Genomic DNA, 25147 nt, shown 5'->3' with positions numbered 1-25147 from the left:
AAAAGTCTATGGAAATGATCCATATGTATGTCCGTCAGCCGTTGACCCTGGACAATTATATTTCTGTCTGTAGGCATTAAAGTAATGTATTTTTTTGTGTGTACAGAGACATGTTACTTGTTGAAAATAAGATATTTTTCTATGACTGCTAATGCAGCTGTTTTACAAATATAGCCGTATAAACAGCCAAAATTTAGCGCTAATAGCAGCCAATGTTTGCCAGCGCTTGTGGTAGCCGTTATACAGCACCAAAGAGCAGCCGGATTATATATATATATATATATATATATATATATATATATATATACATAGATAGATATATATGTACTATTTATATATTTATAATACAAAATGACAAATATATTTACAGTACATTTTTTCTCAACCGTCAAAATAGACGCTTCTGACATTTTAACAGTAGTCAGCTCACGATCAACGCCTCTGACACTGAATTAAAATTAGCCAGCCTACGATTAACGCCTCTGAAACTAATTAAATCTAGCCAGCCCACGATTGACACCTCTGGCATTTTATTTTGTCAGTAACGCCAGAATTGACGCTTGTGACATTTTATCAGTAGTCAGCTCACGATCAACGCCTCTGACACTGAATTAAAATTAGCCAGCCCACGATTAACGCCTCTGAAACTAATTAAATCTAGCCAGCCTACGATTGACACCTCTGGAATTTTATTTTGTCAGTAACGCCAGAATTGACGCTTGTGACATTTTATCAGTAGTCAGCTCACGATCAACGCCTCTGACACTGAATTAAAATTAGCCAGCCCACGATTAACGCCTCTGAAACTAATTAAATCTAGCCAGCCTACGATTGACACCTCTGGAATTTTATTTTGTCAGTAACGCCAGAATTGACGCTTGTGACATTTTATCAGTAGTCAGCTCACGATCAACGCCTCTGACACTGAATTAAAATTAGCCAGCCCAAGATTAACGCCTCTGAAACTAATTAAATCTAGCCAGCCCACGATTGACACCTCTGGCATTTTATTTTGTCAGTAACGCCAGAATTGACGTTTGTGACATTTTATCAGTAGTCAGCTCACGATCAACGCCTCTGACACTGAATTAAAATTAGCTAGCCCACGATTAACGCCTCTGAAACTAATTAAATGTAGCCAGCCACGATTGACACCTCTGGCACTTATTAAAAATAACCAGGCCACTTTTATAATATCCCAGATAGCAAAACCTGTCGTTGCGAGTATAGCATCTCAGCTGACAGCCATCATATCGCTGCCGTTTTCTTTCGCGCACACACTCTCACACTTGTTACTACTTCTTCTAACACTTCTTACGTGTATGCTTGCGTCAGTGACGCACAATGAAGTACAAGAGACATTCAGTTATAACTGTCATAAGTCATGACAGTTCATAACCTCATGTCCTGCTCATAACCTCTCGTCGATCAGCATGCTATCGCATGCTACCGATGCGTCCGGCAACACTGCGACTGCAGCCTGCAGCACGTGGCGCGCCGAATGAGCGAGAGAAAATATATCGTTTCTTCTTTTTCGCTCTGATTGTAAGCTGATATGATCGAGGCTGCTACAGTGTGGTGACTCTCGTACCGCACACAAGTGCGTGCCGTGTACGTGTGCGCTGAGAGCACCGCATACAACCGAGGCCCGTTTTTATTATTCCGTAACATTGCATTGGATATTTCTAGTATATATATATATATATATATATATATATATATATGTATATCATGTATTGGAGATATATATATATATATGCAATGTCGGAAGTGTAAGGCATACATATAATGCGTATTACAATGTATACACATACACATATATTATATAAAGTAATGTTACAAAACTATATGTTTTGAATATTGAGAAAATAGAATGGGCCCCTCCAACGCCCATTCCCGTGAGAACGCAACCAATATATATTTTTCCGTCTCTCCGATTGTAATTTACAATTGATACATTTGTAATAATCAGTACCGTCAGAATAGACGCTTCTGGGATTTTATTTTGTCAGTACCGTCAAAATAGACGCTTCTGACATTTTATTTTGTCAGTACCGTATATTAGAAATGTAAATTATTTTTTCTTTTACTGGCGTGACGTGAAAAACATTTATTGTCCGGGAAAAGATGACAATTCATATTTTTCTATAATATTCCAAAAATGACGTCTCATACGTTCTACGTCATTCGACTATTTTTCCTCACAAGGATTTCCTCCTAAGGCTACAGTTGTAGCGAAAGCGGCAGCATAAATTCCGCAAGATATAGCGTCCGGTTGTCTTTGGACCTTTTCAAAAATTATATCACTTACGTTTATTTTTGAAAAACGTTTGCGAATATAATTTTTCTCCTGTTCTGCCAATTTTTTGTATGTACAGCCAGGTTGGCTATCATACACATGAAGTTTCAAGCCATCAAAGTAAATACATCGCCAGTGACCAGTACAAGTCCCTCCAATGATTTGTAAGCTTTTGTTACTGTCACTAGCTATAATCAGGTCGGGATAATTTATGTACTGAACGCTTTGCGTTTCAAAACATGTAGTTTCTCTTATGACACGTAAAAATAAATCTAATGATTCATCACTTACTTCGCTATTTGTGGGCAAGACATTCTCTCGTATTAAATGAAGAGGAGCAATTAAATCATCCAGACACTTCCTACGTCTTGCTATATCATCTTCAGTTAAATTATAGCTATTGTCATAACTGATTATGATGCAATCATCATCTTGCTGTGCATCTGTAACAGCGGCAGATGGTGCTTTTGTTGAAAAAACGTCACATTTTAAACGTTTGTTCTTTGGAACAAATTCTTCTAAATTTTCCCTTTTAATACTACTTTCTCTGCTATTTGGCGGACTATTTGTTTTTATACGCGCTTCTTTAGCTTTTTTAGCTTTTTTAGCTTCCATTATATATTGTGGATTTCTTATTGCCAAATGTCTATTATAGCGGCTGTCCAAAATTTCTGGAAGCATGCATTCATAATAGAAACGTGTTAGGAAAGGCAGCATTTGATTTTTCCAAAAAACATCGTCTCTTTTCACTTCCCATGTTTTTATACTTTCCGGTGTCCATATGGCGAAAATGCAATAATCTCGCTGCGTTATGTTTAACTGGCCTTGAATTTGATAAAAGAATCGATGATTTCGATTCATTTTATTTGCATTCTTTTTATCGAATATGGCCTTCAATTGAGACACTGTTTTGACAGCCACATCAGCTGTTAACTTTTCAGCTGACAAGGGACATTTTATCTCTACTAAACCGTCTTCATCAATAAGTCCATCCGGAGAAGCACCCAAGAACGGATTCTCATAATCAATGAACAATCCGCATGGTGTGATCTTTTTGTTCAGTTTTACAGCCAACTCGTTTCTGGCAACTTTTTCGTTCTCGCGACCATATTTCGTGGCTGCATTGTCGATGAACGAAGAATACAAAATGCTTTTTATAATCGCTGCGCAAGACGTTGCTGGTCTCATGCGACAGACAGCTCCAAAGTTGGATGCCGTTAACATTTCACGTCTCAATAATTGCCACAGTTCACATTCGTTTTGGCCTCTTGTCTCTTGTTCAATTTTGTCCCTGTTTTCTGCGTTGTCCAACAACTTTTGATTATGATTTTGCTCAAGTTGTTGGTATACGTCTGCCGGAAGGTCTGGCTTTTGTGATTGCGGACCATAATAACGATCTGTTCCAGACCCTTGTTTAAATTTTTTGGGCTTGCCATGAATTTGTCGATAATTTTGAGTCATGGACATTTTTTTTTGTCGTCGTTTTTCTAAACTCTCGACAATCGGAGGAACATTTCCACACACGTTTTGGTGCACTTGCGTAAGAACTTGTTGCGTATTGTACTGCACAACAGCTCCCGCAACTCTCGTATTATAAGAACCTCGTAGGCCCCAATTAATGCGCTTTCCACCTATTTCTTTGCAAATTATAGAATTAAACAACTCTGCAGTATTGTTTGTTAACTCTAACAACAAACTTTCGGAATAAGCGCTCAAGTACATGATAGCACTCTCAATTTTCTGATATAAACCGTGCACTTTTAAATATGGCACACAATTTTTTGTTCCCTCACGGTTTTCTTCGCATGTACGACCACGTTCCTTACATCTTTTATGCTCACCAAAAACGTGGCTAGGAATATTCAAGATATCTTTCTGCAATTTCACACCTTGCTTATGGCGAGGTTGTTTTTCTTCTCTTCGTGATTTGGCTGCATCCAGCACTTCTTGCCGTATTTTTGAAATACCGCTTTTTACAACATTTCGTAGCTGTACAAAGCCACGCTTTCTACGTTGTTTTGGCTGAACTGTCTCTGCCACGGCTCTTAGCTTCTTGCATAAATTGCGAAGCAAATGATTCGTGCATTTTATTTTTTTAACAGTTACCATTTGTTCGGAATAGGGTGCGTTATTCTTAATGGACTGATATACGCTGCTATCGCCATCGGCAATAACCGTTTTATATATTAATCCATGCATTTCAAGGCTACATTTAAAGCCTTCTACAATGGCGTCGCTTTCCATACTTGTGGAGCTGGCCCTGCGGTCAAAATTTTTGTAGCACTTGTGACTATTTGGTTCGAGACCTTTTCGCTCCGCCATGTCACACACCGTGCAAAATTTGTTACGAATACCAACAAAAAGGACTTTCTTCGTGCGATGACCAAGTATGGCACCAACACCGGAAAGTGAATCGTAAGCGTGGCCGTACGACCTTTTCATCCAACTACCATCCGCTACAACTGTTATATATGGAATGCCATTTATAGTTTCATTCCTCTCGAGGGCGAGTTGCTTTTCAAGCTCGCCTGCCATTATCATACTTTCCATGAGTGTATGAAGTTAGCCCCCCTTTTTTTGAAATTTATATTTTTGAAAGTTGTTCCAGGTTGTTCTGACTTTGTACTACATTGTTCCAAAACGATATTTCTTAATTCTCAACAGTTTTTTAATAAAATAAAAAAAACAATTTTTTTGGCTGGCCCCCCTTTTTACGAAAATTGAAATTTTTTATCGCTACAGATTGTTCTAGTTGTTCCAAACATTGTTCCAAAGTATTAGTTCGATTGGTTAAAAACTTTAAGAGATATTGAAAAAAGAAAAATTTTAAAAATAACAGTTTTTGGCCATTTATTCGTAAACAAAATGACTTACAAAACTGTCGATCTAGAACATATTTCTAACCGCGTAGAACAACTCAGAACAAAATTTTTAAGACTAGAACAAGAACCTAAAGGGTACTTTACTCTTCATCGAAAATATTATTTTTCAATTTTTTTCGTTAAAAATCTTGTTTCAGGCTTCCCGCTTTAAAACTATCGTGTTCTCCACTGGAACAACTCAGAACAAAATTTTCAAGACTAGAACAAGAACCTCAAGGGTACTTTACTCTTCATCGGAAATATTATTTTTCAATTTTCTTCGTTAAAAATCTTGTTCCAGGCTTCCCGCTTTAAAACTATCGTGTTCTCCACTGGAACAACTCAGAACAAAATTTTTAAGATTAGAACAAGGACCTAAAGGGTACTTTACTCTTCATCAAAAATATTATTTTTCAATTTTCTTTATTAAAAATCTTGTTCCAGGCTTCCCGCTTTAAAACTATCGTGTTCTCCACTGGAACAACTCAGAACAAAATTTCTAAGACCAGAACAAGAACCTAAAGGGTACCTACTTTAATCTTTATCGGAAATATTTTCGGTAATTATGCATAAAAAGACCGCACTCGCCAATGACCTTGACCTTGACATATGTTGTCAAGGTCACCCTCCTGAGTGACCTTCAGAAGGTTTTAGCCGGCGGTCGTTATTCGTTAGAAAGTTATTAACAAAAAAAGTTTGGAAAATATAGCAGCTATTTTGAGTATTGGAAGGCATAAATAACTAATATATATGTCGAAATAGTTTACGCATACACTTGACGCGCGAAACGAGATGCCACATGGGTTAGATGACGCGCTTTAAAAATATTCAACTGTTTAAAGCGCGTCACTAATCTACATGGGTTAGATGACGCGCTTTAAAAGTATTCAACTGTTTAAAGCGCGTCATCTAACCCATCTATGTTAGTGACGCGCGCGCTTTAAACGGTTGAATACTTTTAAAACGTGTCACTAACTTGTTCTAGTGGAGAACACAATAGTTTTAAAGCGGGAAGCCTGGAACAAAATTTTTAACGAAGAAAATCGAAAAATAATATTTCCGATGAAGAGTAAAGTACCCTTTAGGTTCTTGTTCTGGTCTTAGAAATTTTGTTCTGAGTTGTTCCAGTGGAGAACACGATAGTTTTAAAGCGGGAAACCTGGAACAAAATTTTTAACGAAGAAAATTGAAAAATAATATTTTTGATAAAGAGTAAAGTACCCTTTAGGTTCTTGTTCTAGTCTTAAAAATTTTGTTCTGAGTTGTTCCAGTGGAGAACACAATAGTTTTAAAGCGGGAAGCCTGGAACAAGATTTTTAACGAAGAAAATTGAAAAATAATATTTCCGATAAAGAGTAAAGTACCCTTTAGGTTCTTGTTCTGGTCTTAGAAATTTTGTTCTGAGTTGTTCCAGTGGAGAACACGATAGTTTTAAAGCGGGAAGCCTGGAACAAGATTTTTAACGAAGAAAATTGAAAAATAATATTTCCGATGAAGAGTAAAGTACCCTTTAGGTTTTTGTTCTGGTCTTAGAAATTTTGTTCTGAGTTTTTCCAGTGGAGAACACGATAGTTTTAAAGCGGGAAGCCTGGAACAAGATTTTTAACGAAGAAAATTAAAAAATAATATTTCCGATGAAGAGTAAAGTACCCTTTAGGTTCTTGTTCTAGTCTTAAAAATTTTGTTTTGAGTTGTTCCAGTGGAGAACACGATAGTTTTAAAGCGGGAAGCCTGGAACAAGATTTTTAACGAAAAAAATTGAAAAATAATATTTCCGATGAAGAGTAAAGTACCCTTTAGGTTCTTGTTCTAGTCTTAAAAATTTTGTTCTGAGTTGTTCTGCGCGGTTAAAAATATGTTCTAGATCGACAGTTTTGTAAGTCATTTTGTTTACGAATAAATGGCCAAAAACTGTTATTTTAAAATTTTTTCTTTTTTCAATATCTCTTAAAATTTTTAACCAATCGAACTAATACTTTGGAACAATGTTTGGGACAACTAGAACAATCTGTAGCGATAAAAAATTTCGATTTTCGAAAAAAGGGGGGCCAGCCAAAAAAATCGTTTTTTTTATTTTATTAAAAAACTGTTGAGAATTAAGGAATATCGTTTTGGAACAATGTAGTACAAAGTCAGAACAACCTGGAACAACTTTCAAAAATATGAATTTCAAAAAAGGGGGGCTAACTTTATACACTCACTTTCCATGGCTGTTTTTTCAAAATAATCGATAACATTTTCTCGACTTTTTATGTACGTCTTTTCAGACATACAAGGAACATTTATACCCGCACAGAACTCTTCCAGTTGGGCATAACCACTCCCTACTGTTATAGTTGCGGCTACTGCACTATTATTAATATCTACATTTTCTGCGGATTCTGTGGGTTCTGACCATATGTTGTCTTCATAATTGCACATTTGGCATTTGAAGAACAACTGCGTCAGCAACCCACAACGACGAGAATTTACAAGTTTCCAATCTTTAAATTGGCACTCGATTCCTCGCGCATGGTTGTCAAAAATTCTATGGATCTCGTTCCACATAAAAGATATGTCGACAATGCGACGGCCTTCAGGCAGATTTTCTTGGATACGATTTGCATCCATAAGGCCTTCATTATCAATAACGAGATTTTCGAGATTATCCTCGCTATGTGGAACTTTTTCTACAAACATACCTTGTATATTTTGCTCCATAGCCTTGCACTGCATTACCTCGGTACTGATATTCGAATCCATGTTGTCGCACAGTGTTTCCACTGATTCGACATATTCCATGGACTCGTTTTCAGTTACGTTGGTAAGCTCTGTATCTCTCTCCATCTTCAATTGCTGCATCTTTGCCACCTGCCGCCTGCAAAAATAAATAAACATATAATATCAAAATGCATTTTTTAAACATTACCTCGACAAAGATATTATTTTATACGAGAACAATTCTTTGCTTATTTATTTTATTATTACAAACTTATCATAAACGTTGAAATATTATGTCTACAACAATTAATATATCTAAAGTTAAGTACAGCCAAAACGTCTCCGGAAATTAAAGTAACCAGCTCACGATGAACGCATCCGGTCTACTGATTACAATTAAACAGATCACGATTAACGCCTCTGAAAATTGTAGTAGCCAGCTGACGATGAACGCCGCTGAAAATTTAAGTAACCAGCTCACGATGAACGCATCTGGTACTTATTATAATTAACCAACTCATGATGAAGCCTTTGATATTATTTTTACAATTTACTAACTACTTTCTTACTACTAACGTTTAAAAAATTAAACATATGTTTTTTTTATTTACATATAAAGCTTTATTTTGTTAATTTTTAATATTGTCCGATATTAAAAAATAGTCAAAGAATTGTTCTCCCTATTGTAATTAAAGAATCAAAATCACGAAAATTGAAAACTACGACAATGTCCCGAAAGGTCGTAATCTCGAAATCTTAGATACGTGACAATGTCCCGAAAAGTCATAATCTCAAAATCTTTGAAATGAGACAATGTCTCGAAAAGTCATAATCTTGAAATATGAGCAATGAGACAATGTATCCGGTAAAATTATAGATCAAAGTGGACATCTCAAAATTCAAAAGAGACAGAAAGAGAGTAGACAAAGTATTTCAGAATTGTTTCGACACTTTTTTCACAAATTTTGAAACTTTACGAGTCAGTTGCTATATATCATTTTGATACATTACAGTTCTTACAATAAAAAGAAAAAGAAAAAGGAATGTGTGTGTGTGTGTGTGTGTGTGTGTGTGTGTGTGTGTGTGTGCAGCGTAACATATATCTTACATTGTTATCTATATGAATATATATATATCAATCTAAGATATCATATATGTTACGCTATGTATACACACACACACACACACACACATCTTTTTCTATTTCTTTTTATTGTATAAGAATTATACATTAAAAAATATCTGACAAAATTGTCGAGACAATTTTGAAATACTTTGTCTACTCTTTCTCTTTTAAATTTCGAGATACGGTGCTATCTTGATATATTCAATTTAGTTTATAATTTTTCCCGACACATTGTCCCATTTTTTCTATTTCAAGATTATAACCTTTCGGGACATGGTCACGTTTCATTTCAAGATTTTGACTTTTCGGAACTATATACGAGTTTTCAAAATTCGGCACATTTTTCTTCGCGACTTTGCATGTCCACCAAAAGCTGGACAGCAAAGCCGTAACAAAGTGTTTGCGTTACATTAATTGTATTAAATTAAATTAAATTATTATTAACAAACGTTTCGGTCAGTCATTACACCATCTTTAGTGTAGTACGTCAAAATATTTAAACCGATAAACAATACAAAAGATGAAAATTTTAAGACAGTTATGTAAAAAAAACTGTAAAAGCACGATTCTCGTCATGTATGAGTGACAGTTTTCATGACTGTCTACAAAGAAAAAGGCTCGTCTACAATGACCGTAAGAGTATGTAGTAAAAAATAAGCAGCTACTGACAAATGAGATTTTTCAGTTTAAGAATAATCGACTGTGGTTAAATAATTCTTACTGCCTATGTCTTATTGCTTGCGTCTTACGGCTATTGTAGAATTTTACATTTTCACATCGATCTATTTAATTATTTTACTTTTCCATACGGACGAAACGAGGTAAAAGTCTTAATATATTGTTATTAATATGCTATGCGAACAATGCGTTTATAACAAGTTTTGTATTGGTTATCAGTTTTCATATTTTGACGTATAACACAGAACATGACTGACCGAAACGTTTGTTAATACTAAATTAATACACTGTTACGGCTTTGCTGTCCGACTTTTTATAAGTTATAACGTATATCAAAAATGTACAAAGGGCACTTTGAAATAAAGACTGTGGCCTCTAAAATACTTTTTTTTTACTTACTCTACATTCTTTTTCGCAAAGCTAAAGTAATTTAAAAGTTAAAATTTTCCGATAAAAAATAAACGTTTTCAAAAATGTTTTCAACCATTTCAATCCTTTTCTATTTTTAATAATGTAAAACAACAACAATAATAAATTAAATAAACTTTTAGAAGACTTAATTTTTTTATTCAGTTATTATTGTTATCTTTGGATGCATCCCGATAGAGCGGATCACACGGAATCAGATCACAGGATTGTTCTGTGATCGCCCCTTTCAAAAAAATCTGTCGAAACGCTCCCGTGATTAGTGATCTGCTCATTCCGCTTTTGCGTTATCCACTCTATCGGGATGCACTATTATACAGTACTGAATGGAATTGTTTCTCGTCGAAAAATCACACAGTCAAAGTCTTTATTCTTAAATGCCTCTTGTACATTACTATTATTTTTCCGCCTCAGACAGATATATGATTGTGTATAACATACGTTCTTGCCCATCCTTTCTTTCGGGAAAGTCGGCGGGTGCTTAGATGCTTGTGCCGATTGTCTTCCTTCATTTCTAATGTTGCTAAGAAAAAGATACACAAATATTATATAATAAATCATTGCTGCATATAAAGGAGGGTCCACATTATCGAGCCAAACCGCGAGCCGAACCGCGAACCGAGTCCCGAACCGAATCTCGAGTAGAACTTGCAGACGAACCTCAAACTGAACTCCGTCGCGAACACAAGTTAAAATTTTCTAGTCGAATCTCGCATGGAGCATTTCCTGCATTTCTGATACACATTTAGTTTGCACCAGTCGTGTAACTCATGTGGATGAATCAACATCACGCAATGAACAACCAAAAATTAAAATTAGCTGCTGCAGCGTACATTTATATTCATCACGTGCTGAAAAGAAAAAGACGAAATAGACGATGGTGGCAAGTTCGTTTATTGTCAAGAAGAACGGTACATAACGCTAATAATCTACTCAGTGATTTAAAATGTCAAGAAATCAACGGAAGATATAAAAACTTTACACGAATGTCAGCAAGTGATTTCGAATATCTCATTAATTTAATTGGGCCTAAAGTACAAAGACAGAATACACAGTTTAGAGAAGCCATAAGTGTGCAAGAAAGACTTGCAGTAACACTGCGATTTTTATCAACTGGCGAGTGTTATACAAGTCTACAATATTTATTTAGAATTTCAAAACAAGCCATTAGTCTCATTATACCAGAAGTTTGTGAAGCTTTAGTTCATTCGCTAAAGGAATTCGTATAGGTATGTAAAAGCTCTTATATTTTACTAAAAAATATGATTCCTTATTTTTATTTATTTGACCTTAAAATAAGAATTATAAAAAATGAGTAAACAGATAATTTATTCTATTTGTATAATATTATAATTAGTAATTTATTGTATTTGTATAAAAAAAAATTATAAACACAAAATTACATTATTGAATAAATTTTTATTAATCATAATATAAAAAAAATATTTTAAAGTACCTACTATTTAGAAGTCATTTCTTTTTAAAAAAATTTGTAAATATATAATTTGTTTATTTCGGTTGCCTTTCGGCCTCGAAAGGGTGTGTTACATGTCTTTGGGATGCAATTTTTTTTTTTACAATACATTTTATATTACATTTCTTTGCTATCAGTATCATTTATTTGTACGTTTCTTAGGTCCTTCCTGTGCTTGGTCACTTTTCTCATCCAATCTGCTCCTTCTCCTGTATCTTTCAAGATGTCTAAGATATTTCTGTAATCCCTTAGGGGCTCCACGCAGTCAGACATCAAATGCTCCAGCGTTTCCATTTTCTCGCCACATATTCTACATACTCTTTTTTCATCTTTTCTCCTGTACTTGCTTCCTTCCTCCTCGTTTCCGCATCTATACCTTGCAATCAATCTCTGGTCTCTTCCTTTGTATTCTTTTTGTAGATACCTCGGAATGTGATCTGTTCTCAGCTCTTTGTACCTAGCGCAGTACCTTCCCTCCTCTATCCTTTTCTCTTGCTCTGCTCTTTGTTCTTTCCGGTCCGTCATTATTAGTTCTTCCATGTTCGTTCTTTCAGAGCTTTCATTTCCTGTATCCCATGTGCTAGGGCTAACTTTTCTATAATATTGGTCCCTGTTTTTTTCCCATTTTGTTTTCTTCCCTTCCTGTTTGTTTTGTATCTCTTTCCAGCACTCCGCGATTATTTTGTTCGTCTGCCTTTCTTTTGTCTTCTCTTCGTACTTTATCGCTCTTTTTCCCGCTTCTATCCTGATTTTGTCAATTTTCGTTTCTTCTCGTATCAGATATGCTGGTGTATTAAAATCCAGTCCTAGAGTCCATCTTATATATTTTTCTTGCAACTTTTCTACCTTTTCTTCTTCTCTCCATCCCCATATTTCCGCTGCGTATAATAGGATGCTTTCCACTAGGCTCTTGAACATTTTCATTCTTCTGTCTACACTCTCTCTGAATTTCCTCTGTCCAATGCTCCATACTTGTGCCATTGCTATCGCCGCCTTCTTGACTGTTTCTTTTATATGCGTTTCCAGTCCTCCGTTTTTCTGGAAGTAAAACCCTAGATATTTAAATTCCTTGACTTCTTCCAGTCTTTCTTCGTTCCATCTCCATTCTTCCTTCTTCTTCCTACCCCTTCCTTTTTTGAAGATCATAACTTTGGATTTTTCAGCGTTAAGTGTCAATTTTTTCTTTTCTAAATACTTTCGGAATCTACTTATCATCTCCTTAAGTTCCTCTGGACTCCTGGCTAACAGCACTATGTCGTCTGCGTAGGCGAGTGTCCATATTTTTTCTCTTCCTATCACTATCCCTCCTGCTTGCCCTTTCCTCATCCTTTCTTCCAGATCCGCCATATAAAGCGTGAAGAGCGTTGGACTCAGGGGGCATCCTTGCCTTACTCCTTTGGTTGTCCAAAATCTGCTCGTTGTATGACCGTTTACTCTGACGACGTTTCTCGTTTCCTGATAAATCTCACCTATTCTTTTCCTGATCTTCTGGCTGATTCCTGTTCTCTCCATTATCTTATTCAGCTCTTCTCTGTTCACCTTGTCAAATGCGGCGTTTAAATCCGCGAAAAAGGCGTAGATTTTTCCTCCCTTATTGACTAATTCTCTGTTTGTGATGTAATTCAAAATAAAAATGTTATCTGTCGTGCTTCTACCTCGTCTGAATCCTGCCTGCGTTTCTGGGATGATGTTCTTGTCTTCTATTTCGGCCTTCAGTCTTTCTTCGAGTACCATTGCGTATATCTTGTACGCCGAGTTGAGCAGCGTTATTCCTCTATAATTTTTTAAATTTTCCTTATCTCCTTTTTTGAAGATAGGGGCGATCACTCCTTTCCATCTTTCCGGCAGCCCCTCTCCTTTCCATACCCTGTTTATAATTTCTTTTAACCTATGTATTACCTTCCTGCTTCCATTTATCCATACTTCATTTTCCAGTCCATCTTCTCCTGGGGCTTTTTTGTTCTTTAGTTTAGCTATCTGTCTTCGTATTTCCGCTCCAGTTATCTCGTCTTCGTTCTCTTCTGGTTCTGTGGTCTCCCTTACCCCGCCGTTGCTATATTCTGGTAATTCTGTTCCTTCTAAAAGCTGCATAAAGTAGGCCTTCCATTTGTCCGACTCGATCTTTTTTGTAATTTCTGTTCTTTTCTTTCTGCCTCTATTAATGTATTTCCACGCTTGATTTTCGTTGGTGATTTGCTGTATTTCTTGATCTTCTCTTTCTTGCCATCTTGTTTTCTTCTCTTTGCATTTGTCCTTGTACTCTTTCTTTTTTTTCTCGTAGTTTTCTTTGCTGTCTTCTCCTTTCCTCCATTGCCTTAATGTCCTTCTTGCTACTCTTTTGAACTCCGTGCACTCCTTATCCCACCATATGTTAGTTCCTATCCTCCATTTCCTCACCTTGATTGTTTTCTTACTTACTACTTTGTTTAATTCTCCTATCAGCTCTTCTACCGTCTCGTCTATTCCCTGTGCCGTGAAGAATATTTCTTCTGTTTTTTCTGCGAAGTTTCTCTTGCCCTCTTCTGTCCATATTCTTCTTTCTACGCTTGTCTCTTCATGTTCGACGTCTGGATTCGCACCATTTTCAGTGGAATAAATGTCTATTCTGATCGGCAGGTGGTCTGATTCAATTCTCTCCTCCACCGCAAAGTCCACTATGTCTTCTCTAGCTTCTGCATTAACTATTCCATAATCTATTACCGAGTTGCCACACGCACCTATATACGTCTATTCTCCTGCCTCGTCTCCTTCCATATTTCCGTTTAGTATACTCCATCCTTCTTCTTCTATCAATTCCAACATTGTTCTTCCTTCTGCATTTTTTATCTTGTCCCTTGATTTCCTTCTGATTTCCCTGTTACTGTTTTCCCAATTTATTGCGCCCTCGTCTCCTATTCTTGCGTTGAAATCTCCGCCAATCAATACTCTTCTGTTCTCTGGACTGGATTTTATATTAGTACATTATCATTCACTGTCTAATGGCTTTACGTTTATACTGTAATAGGATAAATGAAAAAGTAATGAATTTTTAAAAGAACAGGACCCTCCTCGTAACAGATCTCGCTTCTCGTGCACGTCGTGACGTGTAGATTGTGTCGTGTGACAGGAAGTCAAAAAAATATATTCCACGATCCTATTGTCATTCGTAAGTATTGCTCATGTCATTTATGAAATATTAATTTTGTATTAAGGAGGGTCCACATTATCGAGCAAAACCGCGAACCGAACTTCGCCGCGAACCGATCATGCGTCCACATTATCGAGCCGAACCGCGAGCCGAACTTCGTTGCGAGCCGATCATGCGTCCACATTGTCGAGCCGACGGGCTCGCGCGAGGCTCGCGAACCTCGAATCGAACATCAGTGCGAACCATCGTGTACTCACCCCACGAATCTGCAAGGATTTTGATGATACGCGGCTTGGCTCGCAGTGTCCCACCAAAAGTCGGTATTTTGACGAAACATCAAAAGATGCTTTTTATGATCAAATTACACGCTTTGTCGGGTGGTAGTTAAGCTTCGAGCTAGACAAATAACAACAAAAGACGAACAAGTAAACGTGGGTCTCAGTCGTTGACGTTGCCCAGTCGCAGTATTCGATTCGATCCGAGTATACCCTTATGAAAATGTGCCCTTGAGTGCTCAATGGCGGTCAGTGGGAATGTATGGTTGCCCTACAGTTGCAATGCGAATTATATGGAAAAGTTAATGGAAAATATTGAGTGGCAATAAGATGAATGGAAACGCAATGGCAAGATTCGAATGACAACTTTTTCCATACAGGCGTAATGGAAACTGCTAATGGCTTATGAAAGTTAAAACTTGTGTATGGAACTTGCAATGCGAATTATATGGAAAAGTTAATGGAAAATATTGAGTGGCAATAAGATGAATGGAAACACAATGGCAAGATTCGAATGACAACCTTTTCCATACAGGCGTAATGGAAACTGCCAATGACTCATGAAGGATAAAATTTGTATGGAATTTTTCTACCTTCAGCTAATTTGTTTAGTGTGAATTGTAATGGAAATTCGTCAATGGTAAATGTGGCGGTTCGCGCCACCAGTGGTACATGCATCATCATCACGCCCGCGCGGTAACTGTATTACCGGTAGTTCGCATCGACGGCGCTAGGCGTCGCATCGTTCATGCATTCTCTCAAATTCAAGGTTCGGGACGGACTGGTATATGTATGAGACCCCCTACGGGACACCGAGGCAGATATTTTCAGGCGCTAGTCGCCTAAGGCAAGAGCTTCTATTAGATTGTCCGTTGAACCAAAGGCAATGGGAAATGAAGGCATTTATATTAAAGACAAAATAGTACCATTTATTAAAATGCCATTGAATTTTTATTGTTTCAGACGCAATGGAAATAAAGGCATTTTTGCCAAAGATAAAAATTTTCACACAAAATCCCATTGGTATTGCCAGTGTTAATACCAATGGCAATGCTAATGGCAATACCAATGGCAATACCAACGGCAAAACCAGTGGCAATACCAATAGCAATACCAATGGGATTTTGTGTGGAACTTTTTATCTTTGGCAAAAATGCCTTCATTTCCATTGCGTCTGGAACAATGGGAATTCAATGGCATTTTTTAATGGCAATGAAGGGCACATTTTTATAAGGGTATGCAGTCTGCATCTGATACAAAATGGAATGGTCCGACGAAAAATGTTTGAAGTTAATTACTGCTTATGAGGAAAAAAGATTATTGTGGGACGCTAAAAATCCCCAACATTTTAATAAAATAAAAAGAAATGATGCTTGGGAAGAAATAAGCAAAGAACTGGAATGTGACAGTGATATGTGTAAAAAGAAAATGACGACATTAATGGCATGTTTCCGAAGAGAAAAAGCTAAAATAAAAAAAAGTATGGGAACAGGAAAAGGTAAGTTAATAAGTGTATATGTATGTGTGCTTTTATTATTTTCACTTGTATTCAAAACATAAGTTCTTTTCATAAAACAATATTTAGAGTAGTGTTGCTTATAACTATTTATTTAATATTGCATACTCTAAACCTATGAATATAATTTCATATAACATATATTGCAAATTTTTGTTAAAAAATGCGATTTTAAATATAAATATTTAAGTTCATGCTCAATACGTGCATTTTGCATACACGTATTGAGAATTGATATACTTTTATTATAAAAAAGAAAACGATCTTTGGTATTATTTATCAATTATAGGTTCCAACGAAGTTTATAGTAGCTCATGGTTTGCCTTTCAACGTATGCAGTTTTTGTATGATAAGGACAAACCAAGAGAAACTAGAAGTACTGTAAGTATAAACAAAATATAGTTTTATTCATTAATATATTGAACATTTTAAAATTAAAATAAAAATTTAAAAATATGTAATGTACATATATCAAAGCAACATATAATATTAATTTTTAATTGTTAAGTGTGTGTACAGATTTTTTTTAAATCAGTAAGATTTATTTTTCTTTCTTTTTTCTCTGTCTTCTCCTTTTCCATGCATAGCATTAATAGTATTTCAGGTAATTCTATAAACTTTAATAATAATTTATATCTTATCGTTAGATATAAAGAATTATAATTTATAACAAAAGAAAATATAAAGACATCTACGTTAAAGAAAAGAATATATAATAAAATTACTAAATATTAAATTTATATATCAAATATTATATATATTTATACTCGAAAATATATAATTTACTTTAAAAAATATATATTTATTTATTTAAATTCTTTTGACAAAAAAACAAAAATTATAAAATGTTAAATAGGCGTAATTTCTCATGCGTAATCATTTTGCCAATAAACTTGTCCTTCATTTACAAAATAATCTGCCAGTTCATTTCTTATTTCTGTTGCTTCTGTACAAGACTTTCTCGGAACTCTTCTAAGTTCAATGAATGAACTTCTATTTTCAATATCGACGTTTCTCCAGGATCCTGGTATTAATTGGGTATCTCTTTCATAATCCATACTTCCTGGTGGTGAATAAATATTTTGCGATTCTTTGTTTCTACGTAGGAAATTATGAAGGTGTACCGTAGCCATGACAACGCTAGTAGCTTTTTCTGGTTGTAGTAGTATTGGTTTTCTTAGTACTCGGAATACTGTTAAAAGAATTCCAAACACGTTTTCAACGACTCTTCGAGCTCTACATAATCTATAATTATAAATCCTTTCTGTTGAACCTTTCGGGTGTATTCCCGAAAAAACTTTCATTAAATTTGGACTGATTGCAAATGCCTCGTCACTAAGGAAAAAATACGGGATTTCTTTATCTCTGCAGTTATTTAAACATTGAGATGGTGGAATATTTAACATTCTTTTTTCCAACATTTTATATAAAGAGCTATTTTTAAAAACTCCACTATCCGAAATTCTACCCTGACATCCAATATCAACGTATATAAAATTGTAATTGGCATTTACAATTGCAAGAAGTACAATACTAAATTGTCCTTTATAATTAAAATATTCACTGCCACTATTAAAAGGAGCTTGTAGAACAATGTGTTTCCCATCGATTGCCCCTAAGCAATGAGGAAAATTCCATAGTTTTTCATAATCGTTTGCAATATTTAGCCAGTCTTCTATAGTTTTCGGAACCTATAATATGAAAAAATTATATAAATGTTGACATTATTTTGTGTTATGCAATAAAGTAACTATTGATTATTGTTTGTATAAATTTTTCTTAAAGTCTGTAATTTAAACAAATTTACATGAAAATTTGAGATTTATTTTAGATAATTATTAGATTAATTATTGTAGAAAATGTAGTGATCCCTGATTTCTCTCGAGATTTTTCTAGAAGTATTTGGATTTATAGATAGTTAGCTTTTGTATTAGGTAGACAGTAAATTATAGATAGTAACATGTATTTCCTTTTTAAAATAACACCTAAATCTATGTCTGTTCTTCTTTTTATCAATCTGCGTGGATACTCATAATAATGATCTTTCAATATAAACAATTTATTTACTCAAATTCTGATTGTACATATTGTTTTAGTATATTTTATTAAGAGCTTAACAAAAATAATGTAAAAAAGAAAAAATTAATCTCTTTTATTTCAATTTTTTTTATGTTAACCCTTAAATACCACACTTCTCAAGAATCTCGTAAATGACACATGCGGTCTAAAAGACCCCAGCATGAAAAATGTCTCCTTACTTATTGATTTTTTGATATTTAGTTATGAAAATTATTTTCAATGTTGTTCAAGGCTTAGAAAAGAGAACAAAATGCTTATATTGTTAAAATTTCAATTTCAACATAGTATAAAAAATTAAGATCGCCAACAGTTAAAATATTGGCTCCAAAATAAAAATAAATAAATAATAAATAAATAAATATGAGCTTCATTTTTGGCGGGAACATTTGAAAATATATAATTGTAAAAGGTCTGGGGTCCGCTGGACCCCGGGTGGCATTTAAGGGTTAAAGATTATATGTAATAAAATATTATAAGTAATATAAACAATTAAACTTTTCTGAAGATAAATAAGTCATTTAAAATATATTAGTGTCTTATATTTGAGTCAATATATGTACATTGGACTAAAACAATTATTCTTGTATTTCGTAACATAAACAATACATTTTTAAATAAATATTAATCAAAATTATTAAAGCAATATCGATTGGCATATAGGTTACGCTTGAAGGAATAGACACAGCACCAACAGAAGGAGAAGAAGAAATCGCGAATCAAGAAGAAATTGTCAATTGCATCATAAAAATGTATTAAAATAACTTATTCTGCAATATATAAAAGTAAAAAATAATTATTTTATATTCTTTATAGTTATTCACATTTTTTTAGCAAAGCATATTTAGCAATGACATATTCGTCTTTAATTATTTGTCGCTTTGCTAAAAAAAATGTGATTAATTATAATGAATATAAAGTTATTATTTTTTACTTTTATATATTGCAGAATAAGTTATTTTAATACACTCTTATGTTAAAAAAAAAAGTTTAAAAAAAACAGGGGGATCGAACTTGAGACGTCCGGCATTCCAGCCAGTCGCTTAACGCGCTCGACCACGCACATTAATTTGAAGTGACTTCTACGGACTCGATACATTATGACATGAAAAACATTAAACAATTATATGTTATAAGTAGACTATTGCGCATTGACACAAGTTTCTTTATCTTTTATAACTAGAGAGGTGTGCAACATATTATAAATACAGCACAATACAGGAAATACGACATTGGTTGTCTCCTCAGATTCACGCTGTGAAAGCATGACGGAGCAACCTCGATCGCATGAGTAAGAGTGAGAAAGAGGAAAGATGACAATCTCGCACGGCGCGTCGTCACACGGATAGACAGAGCTGTGTGCGTAACTGGAAATAGAAAAAAACATTGCAAGCTCGAGGCTCGAGGCTCGGGCTCGATCTCACGAAGGGGCAGCGATTGTCGTCTCCTACACTGTCTGCGTGTATGCGTGTGTGTGCATGTGTGAATGCATGTATGCGTGCATGCCATTTAAACCTCAAAAGTCTCATTTAATTTCATAAAAAAAGTAGGGATATTGGTAATGTCTAAAATTTTGACAATTTTTTAGGTGCACGCTTAATGGTATTTCGACACATACGTACCATACATGGGCGCGCAAAATATAGAGTCAAGTAATAGTTGTAATACTCGATAACAAACATAGACCGGTATTCATAGTCGGTTCTTGTATAGACGATCTGTACAATATTAACCAATTACAGGGCCGTATTAGCATCTTAAGATATTACTTAAGACGGTCTTGAAATAAGATCTGATTATGAATACCGGCCATAGTACGTATGTGTAAAGAAAAAATAATAACAATAATAAAATTAATAAAAAGGTCATTTTAGTATAGTTTTATAATAAAAAGTACAATTTTTTAGAAAGAGATAAAGGAAGAGAAAAAAAATGCTCATAGGCTGTGGTCTTCTTGACGCTACAAATGTTTCGCAGCATTTTCCTTCTCCTTTCTTCCAATAAAAGTAATATAAAACATATCGTACAATAACGATTGTCGCTGAGGAAATACTAAATAATGAGATTTTGTAATATAATGACGATGTAAGTAAAATACATAAAGGACAGTCTCCCACGGCCGAATAAATGTAACGTGGTTTATAAGGTGAATTGTAATGATTGCGATGCTTCTTATGTGGGCCAAACGGGTAGGCAATTGCAAACAAGAATCAAGGAGCATCGTAATCATATTAATTGGAGTACTCCAAATCATTCTGTCATAACTGAACACAGATTAGAATGGAATCATGATTTCGATTGGAATAGCGTTGAAATCTTAGATAATGAATCCTATGGTTATAAACGTCTGATTTCGGAAATGATATACATAAAAAGGCAGGCAAACGGTTTGAATTTACAGACCGATGCGGAGAGTTTACCGGACGCGTATTTAAATGTAATCGAGAGACTGTCTAAAATTTAGAATAACTTGATGCGAGAGTTTATCCCCTCCTCTGGCTTATACACCAGTCTCTATTATGTTAACCTTCCCACCTATGCCTCACTCATTCGCGACGTTTCGAACCGTGAAGTTTGTTGTGACAATGCGATATTCCGGTCTGCAATTGCGCTGTAAGTAAATCTATTAGTCATCGGATTTTAACATAAATAATTTACGCCTCTACCACATTGCGACTCCGTTTGATGGTACAGGTAGGGCTTTCGAATCTTTCTTACCCACCTGGTCTTTCAACCTGGCGAGATTATTTCTAAGATGCGAGGGATGCGGAGCGAGCGTTTACCGGCGTATCTGGGATTTCGACAACGGTACATCCATAGGATTTCAATCCTTGTTTTTTTAATTTTGACTGCGTCTTTTATGCTTTGTTCGTCTATTGACTACGCCTTGTACACGACTTCTTTTTATTATCTTTGTTAATCTTCGTATATGTAACTTTTAACGCTGAAGAGGACACGAATAATGTGTCGAAACGTACGTTAATATATATATATTTATTTTTACAAATTGTTTGCGCTTTGATTACCGCGCTTGGCTCTAATTGCCTCTCCTATTCACATTATTAATCTAGAGAGCCTATATCTTTCTTTATTGTATCTTACGCAGGCTGAGAAATGCGTCTTTCTTTCTTTCAAAGTATTAAATATCATTATGGACAGCACGTGGTCAAATCTTTTAAGCATTGGATTAAGTACAATAAGATCATTATCAAATGCAACCTTAGAATCGATTTCTTACGTAAATGCATTGAACATAACGTCACACCGTCGCACATCTCGAATTGTTTAACGAAGTTCGATAACGCTTGGTTCGATCGTAGGGCAATGGGTAAATATAAACATTATAAGCGCCGTTTCACCAGACAACTTCTACATATCGAACTCAGTGACACATATTGTTATGTTAGGTTTGCGCACACACAAATTTTTAAAATATCGAGATCGTTATACGGAGACATCCCGATGTCCATTTGTAATTCATTTTTTAATAGACAAAGCGGACCAATGTATTCATTCTTTGCGAGTCAACGGGCTAGGATGGACAAGAAATTTGCGTTACTTGTCTCGAGATTCAATGACCAGTCGAGAAATATCAATCGGATAAAGTATTTTTGTAGGATCCCTCCCACACAACGAAGCATGAAATTCTCCTTCGAGCCTTTGCATATTCCCCCGGACCATTCCTCGATAGAGGTCGAAATCAATCCGGAATCGTTTAATGGAACACAATCATCGATAAACGTAATCAATGACAAGTGGTTTATTAATCGATCATCTATAGCTGTACCAAGAGATATACAATGTTTATTACAGCTGGGTGATAATTTCAGCCTTCCTGTAGCAAAGCCTTCATATCTGACGTGTGAATTCATTAAGAGCATAGAAAATAATTTGAGAAAGTTTTCCCTTGCCAAACAGGCCGCATTGAGGAATCGAGTGGCACCTATCATTAACAATATTCCGAATTATACAATTCCCAGAAACAACTTTAACAACAATATCCTTAAATTACTGTCCGCAACTAAAAAATTCCTCAACAACAACACGAATTTAATTCTCACAAGGGCGGACAAAGGGAATGTAACAGTCGCGCTCGACAAAGACAAATACATCTCTGCAATTGAAACAATGCTAAATGATAGAGACACCTACATATCCATCACGACGGATCCCACCAAAAAACTCATCTCAAGCTCAAGAGAATTACTAACTAGATGGAAGAACGCTAATTATATCACAGGGTCAACTTACAAATCTCTTTATTGTAGCGACGGGGTTTTACCGAGGGCATATGGACTTTCAAAAATCCATAAACCGAACTGTCCCTTTAGACTTATTATATCTTCTATAAATAGCCCTTTATATGATCTGGCCTCCTTCCTCCACCGTATAATGTTCCAAAGCTTTCCAAAAGCCCGCAGCTTTGTAAAGAATAGCATAGATTTAGTGGAAGAACTTGGGAACGCACATGTAAATGACGGGTACAAATTAATTTCATTGGATGTCGTTTCATTGTTTACGAATGTTCCCATTGAAAGGGTATTGGACAGTATAACAGTCAGATGGAATTTTATTTCCAAAAATTGCAAAATCCCTAAAGCGGAGTTTTTTATTGCTGTCAGGCTTGTATTAAATTCCACTTTTTTTATATTTAATGGGAAAATCTATCGACAGACTTTCGGCGTTCCCATGGGTTCTCCTCTTTCCCCCATGGCGGCGGATATAGTGTTGCAAGATTTGGAGACCATAGCTCTCGCTACCTTGAAATATATCCCACCGTTTTATAAAAGGTACATTGACGACATAACACTTGCTGCACCTTTGGCTTTTTTACAGCATACCTTAGATGTTTTTAACTCCTTCCATCCTAGGCTGAAATTTACCATAGAAATCGGTGAAAACGACACGTTGAATTTTTTGGAGATTACAATGATATTGAACAACAATAGGCTAACTTTTGATTGGTTCCATAAACCGACATTTTTTGGCAGATATTTAAACTTTTTTTCGCAGCATCCTGCATGCCAAAAAAGAGGTACGGCCATAGGCCTAATAGATAGGGCATTTTTGTTGTCGCATCCGTCCTTGCATGCTAAAAATCTCAGACTGGTCATTGAAATCTTACTCAATAATTGTTACCCATTGGAATTCATCTTTAGAATTTTACGCGATCGTCTTAAGTTTCTGTTTAACAGAGACTCGAATACGAATGTAAGACAGAGTGAAGAGGAAGTTGCTCCTTTTTTCACGTTACCGTACGTCCCGACGATTACTGAAAAGCTTAGGAACGCCACAAGGGATTTGAATGTGAGACTGTCTTATAACAGCTTAAATAAAATGCGTACATTCATCAAGGCGCACAAGGACAGTCTCCCACGGCCGAATAAATGTAACGTGGTTTATAAGGTGAATTGTAATGATTGCGATGCTTCTTATGTGGGCCAAACGGGTAGGCAATTGCAAACAAGAATCAAGGAGCATCGTAATCATATTAATTGGAGTACTCCAAATCATTCTGTCATAACTGAACACAGATTAGAATGGAATCATGATTTCGATTGGAATAGCGTTGAAATCTTAGATAATGAATCCTATGGTTATAAACGTCTGATTTCGGAAATGATATACATAAAAAGGCAGGCAAACGGTTTGAATTTACAGACCGATGCGGAGAGTTTACCGGACGCGTATTTAAATGTAATCGAGAGACTGTCTAAAATTTAGAATAACTTGATGCGAGAGTTTATCCCCTCCTCTGGCTTATACACCAGTCTCTATTATGTTAACCTTCCCCCCACCTATGCCTCACTCATTCGCGACGTTTCGAACCGTGAAGTTTGTTGTGACAATGCGATATTCCGGTCTGCAATTGCGCTGTAAGTAAATCTATTAGTCATCGGATTTTAACACTAAATAATTTACGCCTCTACCACATTGCGACTCCGTTTGATGGTACAGGTAGGGCTTTCGAATCTTTCTTACCCACCTGGTCTTTCAACCTGGCGAGATTATTTCTAAGATGCGAGGGATGCGGAGCGAGCGTTTACCGGCGTATCTGGGATTTCGACAACGGTACATCCATAGGATTTCAATCCTTGTTTTTTTAATTTTGACTGCGTCTTTTATGCTTTGTTCGTCTATTGACTACGCCTTGTACACGACTTCTTTTTATTATCTTTGTTAATCTTCGTATATGTAACTTTTAACGCTGAAGAGGACACGAATAATGTGTCGAAACGTACGTTAATATATATATATTTATTTTTACAAATTGTTTGCGCTTTGATTACCGCGCTTGGCTCTAATTGCCTCTCCTATTCACATTATTAAAATACATAACATACACACCGGACACGGTGCGTGCTAAAGAAACGCAGTAGATCAATTTTAAAGTAGATATAATATTTAACACATATGGTAAATATGCATATATATTCTTAGCAAGACAAGTATAAATTGTACAAAAAACGATAAAATAAATAATTGTTGATATATACGAGCCTGACATTTAATTATATATTTAAAATAAATACCATGTTATAAAAGAGATATTACAAACATTAAAATTGCACCAAATATATGAAAAAAA

General features: G+C 35.4%; 1 protein-coding gene and 1 long non-coding RNA gene across 2 annotated transcripts in view; both read left to right on the top strand.

The window, feature by feature from the left end:
• Positions 1-25147, top strand: part of LOC139810527 (uncharacterized) — a 359450-nt gene that overhangs the window by 78553 nt on the left and 255750 nt on the right. The window lies entirely within an intron of this gene.
• LOC139813839 (uncharacterized) lies at positions 22951-24044 on the top strand. The gene is made up of 2 exons (XM_071779631.1): positions 22951-23964; positions 24012-24044. The coding sequence occupies exons 1-2, from the start codon at positions 22951-22953 to the stop codon at positions 24042-24044; spliced, it is 1047 nt and encodes a 348-aa protein (XP_071635732.1).

Source organism: Temnothorax longispinosus, chromosome 1 (genome assembly GCF_030848805.1).
Source record: "Temnothorax longispinosus isolate EJ_2023e chromosome 1, Tlon_JGU_v1, whole genome shotgun sequence".
NCBI lineage: Eukaryota > Metazoa > Arthropoda > Insecta > Hymenoptera > Formicidae > Temnothorax > Temnothorax longispinosus.
Note: the sequence above shows the minus strand (reverse complement) of the source record. Positions and strands in the feature narration are given on the sequence as shown.